This window comes from Centruroides sculpturatus, unplaced genomic scaffold (assembly GCF_000671375.1).
Source record: "Centruroides sculpturatus isolate CEXI.00-Female unplaced genomic scaffold, Cexi_2.0 scaffold1050, whole genome shotgun sequence".
Classification (NCBI taxonomy): Eukaryota; Metazoa; Arthropoda; class Arachnida; order Scorpiones; family Buthidae; genus Centruroides; species Centruroides sculpturatus.
Window position 1 is genome coordinate 65,515 of NW_019385340.1, and position 13,966 is coordinate 79,480.

The 13,966-nt window shown below is 31.6% G+C and overlaps 1 protein-coding gene across 1 annotated transcript in view; it reads left to right on the forward strand.

The window, feature by feature from the left end:
• The first annotated feature begins 3,183 nt into the window (after window positions 1–3,183).
• LOC111637856 (zinc finger protein 615-like) overlaps window positions 3,184–13,966 on the forward strand; it is a 14,238-nt gene continuing 3,455 nt past the window's right edge. Inside the window, exons 1-4 of the mRNA XM_023383440.1 lie at window positions 3,184–3,338; window positions 8,354–8,438; window positions 9,649–9,800; window positions 11,643–11,706. Of these exons, the coding sequence (XP_023239208.1) occupies window positions 3,192–3,338; window positions 8,354–8,438; window positions 9,649–9,800; window positions 11,643–11,706 (448 nt within the window). The 5' untranslated portion in view covers window positions 3,184–3,191. The remainder of the gene's footprint in view (window positions 3,339–8,353; window positions 8,439–9,648; window positions 9,801–11,642; window positions 11,707–13,966) is intronic.

Genomic DNA, 13,966 nt, shown 5'->3' on the forward strand with positions numbered 1-13,966 from the left:
TGTGAAGGTTACAGATGTACGAGACAAATCGTTCCAAGAATATCAATTAAACAATAATTTATTATAACAGGGATTTACAGGTCTTTTAGAGATGCCCGTCAGAGACAAAACACGAATATACAATAGGTCTCCACTCTCGTCCAAAATCTTACAATTTTTAAGAATCACAATATATGGTCTACTCACTAACTTATAATTAACTTATATCTAACTTAATCTAATATTAAACTAATAAGAGGAAAGGGAAGGAAAGACAGAAAAGGTCTACCGGTAGTTAGCTCAGGAGGTCCTGATGGTGGTTTCCGAATATTGCGGGGGTTTTCTCGGCCGACTTTGGTATATTCAACATTCCTGGTATAAATCTTGGCACTTATTTTTCTTAGACTATTATCTTTCACCAATTAAGTCGCTAGTCCTCTTCTCTTCTCTCTGGACTGCGCTAAACCTCGCACATGGGGCTGGTTCTTTGTCTTGGGTCTGACTTAGTGTCTCGACGAGATTTTCTTAACCCTCTCTCCTCGTCGTCCAGGCAAAAAGTGTCCTTCTCACCCCACGGGCAGGGCCGCACCCTGTTCACCTCGGTAAGCCACCAATCAGGACCCACGAAGTTCCCGCTCCTGATCGGGTGACCGGAAATGGTCATTAGCAGAAGAAGAAAGAAGGAAAAGAACAAAGAATCTTAAATCTAAATATTCTAACTAGGTATATACAAAATGGCGGACAGCCACACTGTGACGTCATAACATTTACGACCAGGCCTCGAATAACGATGGCCTCGGTCTTACTCTCCTGTACTCATCGGACACATGTCCCCCTGTTCGTCAAGACGATCCACGTCATTAATATATCAATCAACATTCCACCAATCAAGTTACGAGTATTTAGCATATGTGAACTGTATCTCGGCTAGGAACCAGTTATGATAACTTAATAATAGAAGAAAGTGAAGGGTTAGCACGTCATTAACTCACGTCATAGTTTGTAGCTACGAAACCCACGTGAAAAATATTGTTCCTAGAACCCATCTCGTTTCCATCACTTGTGTGGCAAACACCGTTGTTACATCGTTGTTACACCGTTGTTACAATTACCGTTTTTTCTTAGGTCTTCATCCGTTTTGTTCATCCACCTCTTCTTCGATCTTCTCTTAGGTGTTTTTCCCTTCATTAGGTGCATTGATGCTATTAAATTTTGATGGTTAAAGGTTCGATAGTTAATGGGGATCGTATGATAACAGTTGGCATCATCAAATTTTAAATAATTTTTGGATATATATATAGAGAGAGTTTTACAAAATAACTTAAATATTATATACCTTTTAATGATTTCACAAATATTTTTTAAATAGGTGATATTTCCCTATCTTTTTGAATTTCTTCTTTTTTCTTCTATGTGCGCCGGAAGTTTAGAAATTTTGCCGCACTGTCACTCTCTTCTACACGGGCGACAAATATTATGAGGGAGAATCCTGTGTCAGGGTGACCTCATTTTTAACTGCAGAACTGCTGCAATTAAAACTGTCAAAACAAAATATCTACACTTCCGACATGTGACGGAAGTCGAAGTGATTAGCACAGAGCAGTTGGAGCTACCCCCATGTAGTGGCGAATAAATCTAGAAAAGCGAAAACATACAAGTAGGCGGCAGGAGGAAGTGGAGGTTGGGTACTGAACGGTGACCGTAGGCAAAGGTTGGGGTCACTGACAATCTTTCCCTTTCCTGTATTAAAATGGGTGTAAAGAAATATTCCTTGTAATGGTTTCCAGATTTGGAGAACAATGCACAAAATATGAGTTTCTTTAAAAAGTTTTTCTAACATTATTTTCAAGCCTTTTTCATAGAAGAAAGAATGAGTTCGCGGGTGATCCGGAACGGTTGGAGGCTTGGGTATAATTTGACACTGATTGGTGCGAATCTCATGCAAGAACAATAGAATCTCGAGGAACTGGTGTTATAACACTTTAACAGAAAAAAGTTTCTTCTCCAATTTCGTATGTTTTACAAAATGAATGTCGAACAAATTTATAAAATTTTGTTAAAAGTAAATTATAAAATCTAGATTCTCGGGTAATATTAATTTTGCATCGAATTTTCTGCATTAATTACACTATTTTTAATTAATTGCAACTATCGTTTCATTCCACATAACTATTGTGAGATTAGCAGTGGGCCACTGGGCCCATCCCAAATGACCACTTACTCTGCAACAGGTTGGTAAAATCCGTTCTCGGCTTGTCGGCTNACTTACCTCTACTAGAAAAAAACTCTTTGCGGTTTCTCATACAGAGAAATATATTTGTAAAAAGTATATAAAGAAAAGAAAGTATCAGTGTACAATGTGTCTGAGATATTTTACAAACAATATTGTTTTGAAGCGTCATCTTTTCATGCACATTAGGAGTATACCATTTTTCTGTCGTGTCTGCAAAAAACCATTTTTCTCAGAAGATACATGGAAGAAGCACGAAACGAAACATGGAATTCGGCATAAAGAAGTAACGAAACCTCTTAATTCATGTACGACACAGTCAGAAAATGACCAGGAAAGTTGCTCAAAGAAGTGCAAGAAGAGGAAAAAACTCCTCAGGATTCACACGTGTAATCTTTGTGGTAAGAGTTATAGAACAATGTCGCTTNTAGGTTAAATGCGATTAAATAAGTTTACTATACAAAAGGGACGCTCTAATAGCTTTCCCGGCTAGTCTGAGAGAGAGTTCACAAAGCTCTAAAAAGTACAAATACCTCTACGCGGATATGTGTAAAATACGTTCGTTGAATATGTTGGTTAATGGCGATGGAAGTTCAAACGGCTGTGGTTGGTCGTATGTCCTGTCGGTCCGGAGTATGGAGACAAATATGGCACATTTACCAAGTATAACTTCCGAGGGATCGCCCGGAGCTTTCGGAGACTCGAGCTTTTATACATTATTCGTGGGAAATGAGTCACGTGATCGACTTCTGTTGACACTTACGGTGCATTCCGATCAACTAACTGTCAACTTTCCCACCATAATGTGAAAACAATCGGTGACCTCCGATATACTTCTCACCAAGAGTGGGTTTTTCCATCGNATAAGTTTACTCGTCTTTCTTTGTTACTTGCACTAAATTTCGAATGAACATTAATTAATTAATTAATTCTTTGATTGAATACAGATTATTGATACACGAGAATATCGTAAATCGAGAAAATGAAGATAAAAGAAGAATTAGAAACGAAACATTCGGACTTTACAATTAAACGAAACGAAGAAAATTTTGAAGTCGATTTAAAGAATTTCAAGAAAGAATTCAATACGGATGTGAAGAGTTATAAAACAATTAAATCGGAACGGAAGGTGAGTAAAATACTTTTCTGTAAGATTGCATTATCGCTTTAATGACGAGAAACACAAATGAAATGCTAAAATATTAAGTGGGAAATGGGAAGACATATTTTCTAAACTGTATACAGTGAAAACTGCTTAGGCGATCACCTGCATTCGACGGGCACCTGTCAAAACGGGCAAAAATTTCTGGCACGGAATAGTTTATCCATAGAGTCTTCGTATAAGTTACCTGTATTAAACGACCACCTGTGTAACGCGACCTCGGGCATCGATTTTTGGTCCGAAACAACATACAACAACTGTAATAAGCGACCACTTCCGCCAATATATCTGGTCTAAACTATTGTTCAAACCCATCTCGACAACGTTTCCCCCTCCTAATGTAATGAATTAGTCTTAACTCTTGTTCGAACCCACCTCGAGCACTTCTCCCACCCTTGAAATTAGAAGCAGGTATTAACGAATTAGTCTAGCAACAAAGGAAATTCATTTCAGTTTGTTCGAAATTGTCCGAAAAACGAAAGAAATGCAAAGTGCTGTCGTTAGAAGATCGTATTAAAGTTATCAGAGAAAGTGAAAATGGCAATTAGCCGCGAAGTTTAACTGTAGGAAAACGAAATTTATTTTACCGTAGACCTACTTAGGGGTATAAAATATCGTACACGATACAATTAATCGGCTGGTTTCATCGTTTGATAAAATTATTTTATTTTTTTTCAAACTCATATACAGTACATGTGCGATAAATAGTTTCTGTATCAACCTACTTTATTTTAGCGATATTTTTAGAAAAATAATATCCAAGTAATTTTCGCACGCAAAATATTTAAAAAAACAATAAACGCATTAACGCAAATATCAGTTTTACAGGCAACCTTCCTTTTTCGAAATGTAATAAAATCGTATTATGATAAAAGATAATAAAATCGTTTTATTATTAATTAATAATTTTTCTTATTATACTTAAGAAAATATTAAATATTAAAAATATAGTGTATTTAAAATTAAATAAGATTAAACTAACGAAAACCAAAACTAAAGTGATGGAGAGATACGACGCGGTTGTATATCGATGACGTAAAACACGTAAATGAGGAGCGAACAAAAAGAACCAAGTTGAATTAATTAAGTCGGAAAAAAGAAAATGTGCATTATAATGGAGAAAATGCGAGTATTATAAAAATATAGTGTATTTAAAATTAAATAAGATTAAACTAACGAAAACCAAAACTAAAGTGATGGAGAGATACCACGCGGTTGTATATCGATGACGTAAAACACGTAAATGAGGAGCGAACAGACGCCTGTAAATCGAGTTATCCGATAAGAATAAAATACAATACCAATAGGCCTATAGCTCTATCGTTGAAAAAATTCGTTTATTTTTGCTCACCTCGAGTTTTGCTTAGTAGAAATGGCTGAAAAGTGAGCAAAATACGTACGGAAATACGGTATTATAGCACCACTGTATTGGACGACCACCTGTCTAAAAGACCACTTTTTGAAGGAACTGTGGGTGGTGGCCATAGAGAGGTTTTACTGTATTTGTAAAAATAATTGCCCCGCGAGCTTCAAACTTTCGATGTCAAGACAAAGCATTTTCGATGTCAAGACAAAGTCATTTTGGCTGTTTTTTTTTTTTTAAATGAAATTTGACGTTTTGGCCAAGGTGTTCGTTTTAGAGAGATAACCCATTGTTTACTGACAGGGTTTTGTGGTTTCACTGTCTTTAAAATGTTTTATATTTTTGTGTATGGGGGGGGGCGTTTTTGCAGTGCTGGCTGTTGGCGTGTTTTTTACGACTTACTGCTACGATCCACAATTCAACTGTTTACCATTAATTGACGTTATTGAGAATGTCTTTTTTATCGTATAGTTTCTTTTTTAATTTTCTTTTAATTTTTCATTTTTCTACTTTTTACTTATTATTGGAGGAGTTGAACTTAATTTAGGTCCAATGTCTCGTATAGCACCTTTTCTAAACGTCGTCGAACTCCAAGCGAATCAACTTGGAAATCATCTCGATAGGTCGATTATTTTGTATCGCTGGATATTTCTTTCAAATTTTTCAGAAGATTCTCTATTTTCTTAATGAACATTTTGATATTATTCTATCGACACTAGTAAATTATCAACGAAATTTGACTGGTTTTCTAATTTACACAGGGAATTTGTTGAACGTCAAACCCGTTTGGAAAGAGAAGTTACCGAATTTCCGACTTTTAAAACTGTATGTATAAATAATTTTTCTCTTCAGAATTATTACATGGACTCTATATACAATGATTCGTACAAAAATAACATTATAATTTCCGGTTTGAGTGGTAACGACGAAGAATTAGTTGATAATGCTAATGACTTTATTGAGTTGTTTAAAAAACAGAACGGGGAGTCTATTCCTTTTATTAACAGTTATCTAATATCTAGTACTCGGCTTGTATCGTTCGAGCTCCATACTCAAGCTGATAAAAGGTTTATTTTTGAAACTATAAAGAAAATTGAAACGTTACCGTCTTTCTCGTGCATTAGAGTTTTTGATGATTTGTCGTATAGATCAAGACTTAGACTTAGAAAATTCTTGTCTTTTTTATTAAAAGAAAAATAAAAAAGCAATTCTGAAAGCCGATTGCTTGACCGTACATGGTAACAGATTCACTTACAGTTTAGAAAAAAAGAACTACAGAAGATTCGATGTATATGTATATGTGTGTGTTAGTATGTATTTCGCTTAATATCTCAGGACGGAGTGAAAATAAAGTAACGAAGTTGGGCATGGTAGCTTAAATTTAAAAGACATTGGTGCTGTTAAATTTCGGTTATGGAAGTTCAAGAGGATGGAGACAGAAAGTAGTCACGTGTCATATCTCGCGAGGAGTCAGACTTAATTAAGATTTTTCTTGTTATTAGCAATTACAGTGTTTTACAAAACACATTTCTAACCTCAAACGTATTCTTTTGCTATTTTATAATAATTAAGAATATATAAAGTTTTAATAACAAAATCTCGTAATAGCTGACAAAACATACAATTTTATTTATTTATTATGATTAATAATTAAAAAATGGTTTTTAAAATAAAATATAACAGCAGAAGTTACGCAACTCCTTGCTAAATTTTTTATTATGTCAAGATCAGTAACTGTAATACAATGGTTTAGACAAGTTACGAGTTATTTAGAAAAGTTTTTTAGTTTGATTGTTTCCTTTCATACATAATATTTTGAAAGTATTCCTCTTTGTGTTTATATATTTATATTCTAGGTATGTGTAGTTTTAATTTAGTGTATTAAATTAGTAGAATCAATGATATTTAAGCTGTATGAGGTCAAAATATATTCGAGACTTTTAAGTCACGTAAGGCTTGAAATAATAGAGATCGCTTTCATTTTCGATCAAGTCTTTTAGAGATTGACAATAACCGAGCGATTGATCATCACAGAATAGACAAAAATAAAATTTTATTCTGTTCCGACTTTTAAATTAATTTTTATATATTTAAGTTTTTAAGAAGGATGAATTTAGAGGAGAGGATAAAGCGATTACATGAGCAGAAAGAAAGATACATAATGTATATACAGTTCTTTAAAGTATAGAGCTCTGTACTCGCCACTAACTCTACCGAAGAGACCTTCTAGATACGAAAGTGAAATGTATTTAGACGTATTATTAACTTAATTAATAGTATTTTCTGCATTTTTGGATTTGTTTTTACTTTTTACATTTTTATTTTACTGTGTTAAAGACATTTATCCTCAATAAGTCGGAACAGAATGAAACATTTGGAAGTCGGAACAGAAGGAAAGGTTTGACACGATTCTTATCTATTCGCTTATTATATGCATTACAATACCAGAAAGTAACAAGAGCTAACACTTCTAATCGCAAACAACAAAATACAATTAACAAGCATTATTGCGCTATCGTCACAATGCCGAGATGCAATTTTTTTTTTTATCATATTTTTAATTTATTTAATTTAAAATATATGCTCTTCACCTGAAATTAGTAGTGGCTTGTCCCTGTACATTATACTTTTCCAGTTAGTAGTAGAGTCGTGCCATTTATGTAACTAACTTCGTTTAGAGGAAACTTTTTCAATTGAAATAACATGAATACCGCTTTGCATCGGAAGTTCTTATACAGTTAATCGGGGAATTGTGCCTCTGAGCATATCATATGTTGTTTCGGCTTCCATCTAACTGTTGAGGAAAGACAGTTAAACAGGTTTTTAAACTGACATCAGTAGGAATTTACGAGGCTATTTATTTTCAAATTGTAGCCTAATTATGTATAAACTCTCTTTTACATGATCATATAGGATCAGATTCATATAATTGGGTTATATAAAAAATTTGAAACAATTGTAGACAAATAAACTCTCACTGTTGTCCGTATGACTGTTGTCTTTCTACAATCTCGAGAACAGAGTTAGATAGAAGCAGAGACCAGATATGGAAATTTTAGTGGCGAAATTCTCCGAAAAACTGTATACGTATCTTTGCTGTAAACCGGAATCGACGTTTTTTAAATTAAAAATTTTCTTTTAAAAGTTGTTAGATAGATGACCGGCACTACTGTTAAACCAAAAGTAGTTAGTTGGCCATATTTTAAATTTATTTATAATTGAAGTTTAGACTATTTACAAAAATTAAATTAAATTTTTTAATCTTTTATACACCACCACAGAAGTAACAGTTTTAAATTGCTTTGAAGAAAACACTTCTTAAACAAGGTAAAAAATCGATAGAAAACTCCACAATGTTAAAAAAGATCAAGTACCAGCCTTTTCTTGTAGGTTCTGAAACTTTTACATTAAAAACACAAAGAATTCTTCACACCATATTATTTTTATCCACTTCAATTATGAAAAAAATACATCCTAAGTTATCACAAAAATTGTAATTAAAGATAATTATTCATTCAACGTCTTTATATGTTTCAGTTTATATGTTTTTATTTATTTATTTATTTATTTATAAAGATCGATTTGTTTGATAATATAACGTAGTATTAAATTATTTTAGATAAATATTAAAGGAATGCCAATTTTCACTAACAACACAAAAGAATCCATTCGTTGGAGTCACTCTGGTCATAAAATCGAAAGAGGTAAGTGGCTTAATACTTGTAATATAAAAGTATGTTTCTACTGAGAAGAAAAATAGGTAACACACAAAATGGAATTGTTACATTTATATAACACATTCATATAAATGTAAATGCTAACATTTGAAAAATTTTGCGAATACGTTGTGTATAACGAATAGGTATTTCAATAGAATTTAATATCATCAATAACATTTAATTTATCAATAGTTGACAGATTTAAAGATGTCAATTTAATTTATCAGAATTCCAAAACATAGAAAATCGTAATTCGGATGTTTTAGAAATGAAACAAGCAATAATTAATTGTGAAATCGTCACAATGCCAAGCTGCAAATTGTTTAATCAAATTTTAAATTTATTTAAGTTAAAATACACGCTTTTAACCCGAATTTGTCATGGCTTGCCCTGTACATCAAAATTTTCCTTTAACAATAGAGTTTGGCAGTCTTCATTCTTTCAAAATAAAAGATTTGAATTCAAATAACATGACTTCTGATTTGCACCGAAACTTTGTACACAGTTAATCGAAGCCTTGTGCTTTTAACCTTTCCATGTTATCTGGTCTCGGATTTTTTCTAAGACTGTTCTCGAAATTGAGTAAAGATAGACACAAACGGATGATAGTGGGAATTTATAAGTATACAATTATTTCAAATTGCATCATAATTATATGATAGTATCGAATTTTCTTTTAATAAATAGCGGAAAAGTCTGTTGGCAGTTATTTTATTGTTTTTATCGACATATTTGTATGATGTTCTAAAAACAGTGTGTTCTCCATTAATTAATAGGTGCTTCGACTAAGTTGTCTTGTTACTTCTCACAGACCTTAACTTTTTAAAGTAATAATTTTATGTATCTATAAATAAAACTCATCTCTACTTTCAAAATATAGTCTTTTGCCATTTTGTAATAATTAATAATATAAAACGATTTTTACGTAAAATCTCATAACAGATTTTACACGATTGTAACATTTTTGACGAAAATGTTACGTAACTCATAACCGGATTTTCAAATCAAAGCCAAATTAATTATGAATATCATAACATTACACATTGTTTATTAGTTACGACAGCCGGTACCACAATGGAAATAAATTATACATCGTTATCAAACTCCATACATAAAATTATCGAGTTTTATTTTATATTTCAAGTATTTTTTCTTAGAATCCTTTAACATAAATATTTTGTAAATTTCATTACAGATATTAAGAAAGAAAAAGTAAAACAGAATTATGATGTAAAACATGGTATAAAATCAGAATGTAAAATTGTTTTGAAAAAGTTGAAGATTGAAGTAAAGACTGAAGATTGTAAAGAAGTTGTTCATCTCTCAGATGATGATGAACACGTAATGGTAAGTAATACAAATTTTGAAATATTTTACATATTAATAGTAAAATTTTAATATTAACTTCGCATTCCGAATGGTTTAAAACGTAGCTCAATATTACTAGTATAAAATTATGCTTTGAATTTAGAAGTATTCTTTATTAAATAAAAAACATGTATTGATATAATATAAGAAAAAATCTAACAACGAGTTGCGTAGCTTTCCCGGCTGTTAAGAGATTTTATTTTAAAAATAACTTTTATATTATTAATCATAAAAAATAAATAAAATTGTTTGTGGCGCCATATGTTTTAAAAACTCCATAATTTTATTATAAAAAGACGAAATGCTTAGTTTTAAACATAGAAATGACTTTTATAAACAATTGTAGATACTAGCAACAAATAAATTCTTCATTAAGTCTGATTTCACTCGAGATTTTATACGTTACCATCATATTTCTCTTTACCCCTTGATGTTTTATACTAAAGTTTAATAGCATCAATGCATTCAATGTACAATGTACGCTGCCAAATTTCGTTTCTTAATCTTCAATCTTGACACTATTTCAATACTTTCCGTTGTTATGTATACATAACTTCCAGGAGAGTAAAAAAGAGATTTCAACGTTAAATTTATATATGTAAATCATAATGTTTTAAACTTTTCTCGTTTGGTAGTTTGAATTTTTTACATAATTTTTAATGTAGTTTGAAATACATTAGAGAATGGACAGTGAGATTTTATTTCAGTCTTATCGAAGGGTTGGTAAAGTCCACAATGAATGCGGCCACATGTTGAGGAAGGTGGCCTGACATACAGGAGGGCTAAGATTACGAAGCCATAAAACATTTACTTTGAGGCACATAAAAATGGCAATAGTTGTAAACACTAGATTTATTTATTTCTCTAATAATGAAAACGTTGATTAATTAGATAAGCACAGATTACCACAAATTAATAAACAATGAGATTTCTACTTTTAACCAATTGTAAAGTGTAAATTGATTACAACAAAATAGAGTAATTAAATGAGCACAACAGTTTTTCAACGAATTGGAAAATTCAATAGAAAATCTTTCCTTATAGAACTGATCGCTGGTTTTGACTGGCCTAAATTTCTGTATAAAAAATATATCTGTAGCTTAATAAGCTTACATCACCAGCAATATATTTTTTTATCGGACAAGAAGTAAAAGCAAAGAGTCTCGCATGATTTTTTGTTAATTTACTCAAAAAGACTAAATAATTTTTATGAAATTTTGAAGGGATAATTAATTTTAATGGATTTTTCTAATATGAAATCACAAAGTTGCAGATTTGTAATTTATAAATGTGTAGTGACTTTCGTATTACTTTTCCGGCTGTTATGGAAAGTATGGGGAGGTTTTTACATGTTTGGATTTAGGACACCTTCAAACGTCGAAAAATGCAAAATAATCCGTGGGTTTTTTTCTGTATGTATCGATGTCAGTGTATGTATTTGTGTATGTGGGGGAGAATAATTATTTGCAATATGTGTGAAGCTTAATTACTTTTGTGCTTTTAGTCGAAAACTCCTGAAATTTTGCAGAAGGTTTGTTTATTAAAGAAATTGAGGCTGTTAACTTTTGGTGGTTAAAGGTTGGGGTGGGGAGATAATTGATGTTGTGTGTATCTCCTGTAGGGTCGGACTTAATGAGTATTTTTATGTTATTAGAATTTGAAATTTTTTTTTATAAAACTCATCCTTATTCTCGAAATTCAGTTGTTTGCCTTTCTATAATAGTTTAAAATATCATATTATAAGATTCAGCAACTCGTTGCTTGTTTATATATAATAAGTGATTATAAGTGGTTGTCATGAATTGTTTGTATATTGTTTAGACTGTCAACAATGAATTCTTCACTCCGGACGAAAACTCTAACAGAAACGAAGTGAACATCCAAAGTAAGTAACATGTTATTTAGTTCAGACTTTTTATATTAGTATTATTTATAAAGCAGCTGAAGAACTGCATTCAAGATTCAATTGACATACATTTATCTGGCATTAGATATTTGAGAAATATAAGTAACTTTCTACATCGTATTAATATATTTTTGAACATAATAAAAATATGTTGGGATGATAATGAGTTGTGATTTAATGACTCGTGTTATCTTGCTTTGTTAATGGATCAGCTAAATTTATACTATGTGGTTCCTTTTCCATCACACTAATGATATTTTTCTTCTCTATAGAAGCACACGATTTCTGACGCGTTTCTATGATAACTAGTAGAAAAAACTAAATACAGGTATACCTCGCTTTACGTCGTTAATTGGTTCCAGGAGAACGACGTAAGTCGAATTTGCTTGTCTCCGAATCTACTTATCACTAGGCTAAACCTTAAATTACCATTCCCGTTCTGTATTTTATTTATTAATGCATTTTTAATAATATATGGTTAATAAAAATCTATTTTAAGCTTACAAACAAATAAATTTTAGTTTTTAATATAGTACAGAAAAAAGTAATCTAAATTTACGAATGCATGTACTGTACTGTAAATACATGTTGTTGAAAGGGGTTAGAGGGCTGTCCACAAATAGCGGCGGACTTATGCCCTGTTGGAAGAACGAAAGAAGAAGTTAGGATAGGAAGAAAAGATGGAAGAGNTTGGTTCGATTATAGAACGATTGTAAACGTTCCAGAAAATTGATCAAATTAAAAATAGTTCGTTTGACTGGACGTAAAAATTCTCTAATTAGTCTGGAAACGGGGGACCTAATTCTTGCATTTTGTGAAAACGGGTAAGATTGGCTATAATGTAATTATCTTAATCTTCACTATCGTTACTTTTTGCCCACAAATAAAAACCCAGCGAAGCGGGTCCTTCCAGCTAGTTTATTATAAAAGCCGAATTAGTGCGATTTTTGAAACTGCATTTCATTTGCTAATTTTTTACAGTTGGGAGTGTAAGATGATAATATCAATCGTAAACATTCTTCAAGGTTGGCATTAGTAAGTTGAAATATGTTTTTTGATTTTATAATGTTCATGGTGGAAACTAAAGATTCGCACAAATATGTGGAATTAAAACAGGATTTGATTTTAAAGACTTCTTTTTTTTAAAAGATTATACTTTTTATGATCGACTAAATTTAGCAGTTTCAGTACTGCCCTACTTGTGTAGTAAAAGGATTTACAAAAATTATTGCTGATAACTTGTCTAAAGGCATATTTATTTTTGTTGCATTATTTTCACCCCTTGTTAACAATTGCATTGATAGTAACTTTAATAGTTTTTTCCACACTAAAATCACTTAATAAAATTCTTATTATTAATGCTAATTGCGCCGTATCTGATATATCTGTTGACTCCTCTAATTGTAATAAAAAATACTCACATTCTTCCAAATCATTTTTCAACTGACTTGATATCTGTTGAAATCGCCTTGATTCTTCTTGTATTGTCTGATAACGGCAAATCTTGATTTGTTGAAATAATTTCTCGCTTATTACAAAATCCTTCAAATAACGAATCAACTTCGACGTGAAATGCTTCCTTAATTAGTTTACTTTTTAAAAATGGTTTTTCTCGTTACGCCAACAAATCAGAGAATTTTTAAAGGAAGCAATAAAACATCTTTATTTTTATTTACACGGCTCATGAAAAAAAAAGCTTTCTGGGTAGAAACTCAGTATTTTAGTTGATTAAATTTTCTTTTTCTTAAGTCAGATTTAGGCAGAAAACTAACCTTAGAGAAAACTGTGATTGGTTTTGTAATGACGTTCGACGTTATGTTTGTCTGTCATTGAAAGAACACTGTTGCATATTAAGCAAATACATTTCTCGTTACTTTCGATAACAAACTTCTTCCCAATCTTTGTTAAAAGGATAGGTTCGTTGTTTTTTACTTGGATTACTTATTTCAGGGTAAAATGTTTATACACAAAAATCACAACACTACGAACAGTACGAGTTTACAACTACAGCACGTGGTGACAACTAATACAATACTACTAATAGAATAGAGTCGCTATTGGAGAGCTGATTATATTATAATACAACAAATAATGCCTTGATTATTTAAATGATAATCATAGGCAATGTTCCTTCTAATTTTTTTGTAGATGAGTGGAACATATACTTCTCTGAGCAAAAAAAAAAAACTTTTGCTGAGCAGATTCTGAGCAAAAAAATTTTTCTGAGCATATATATATA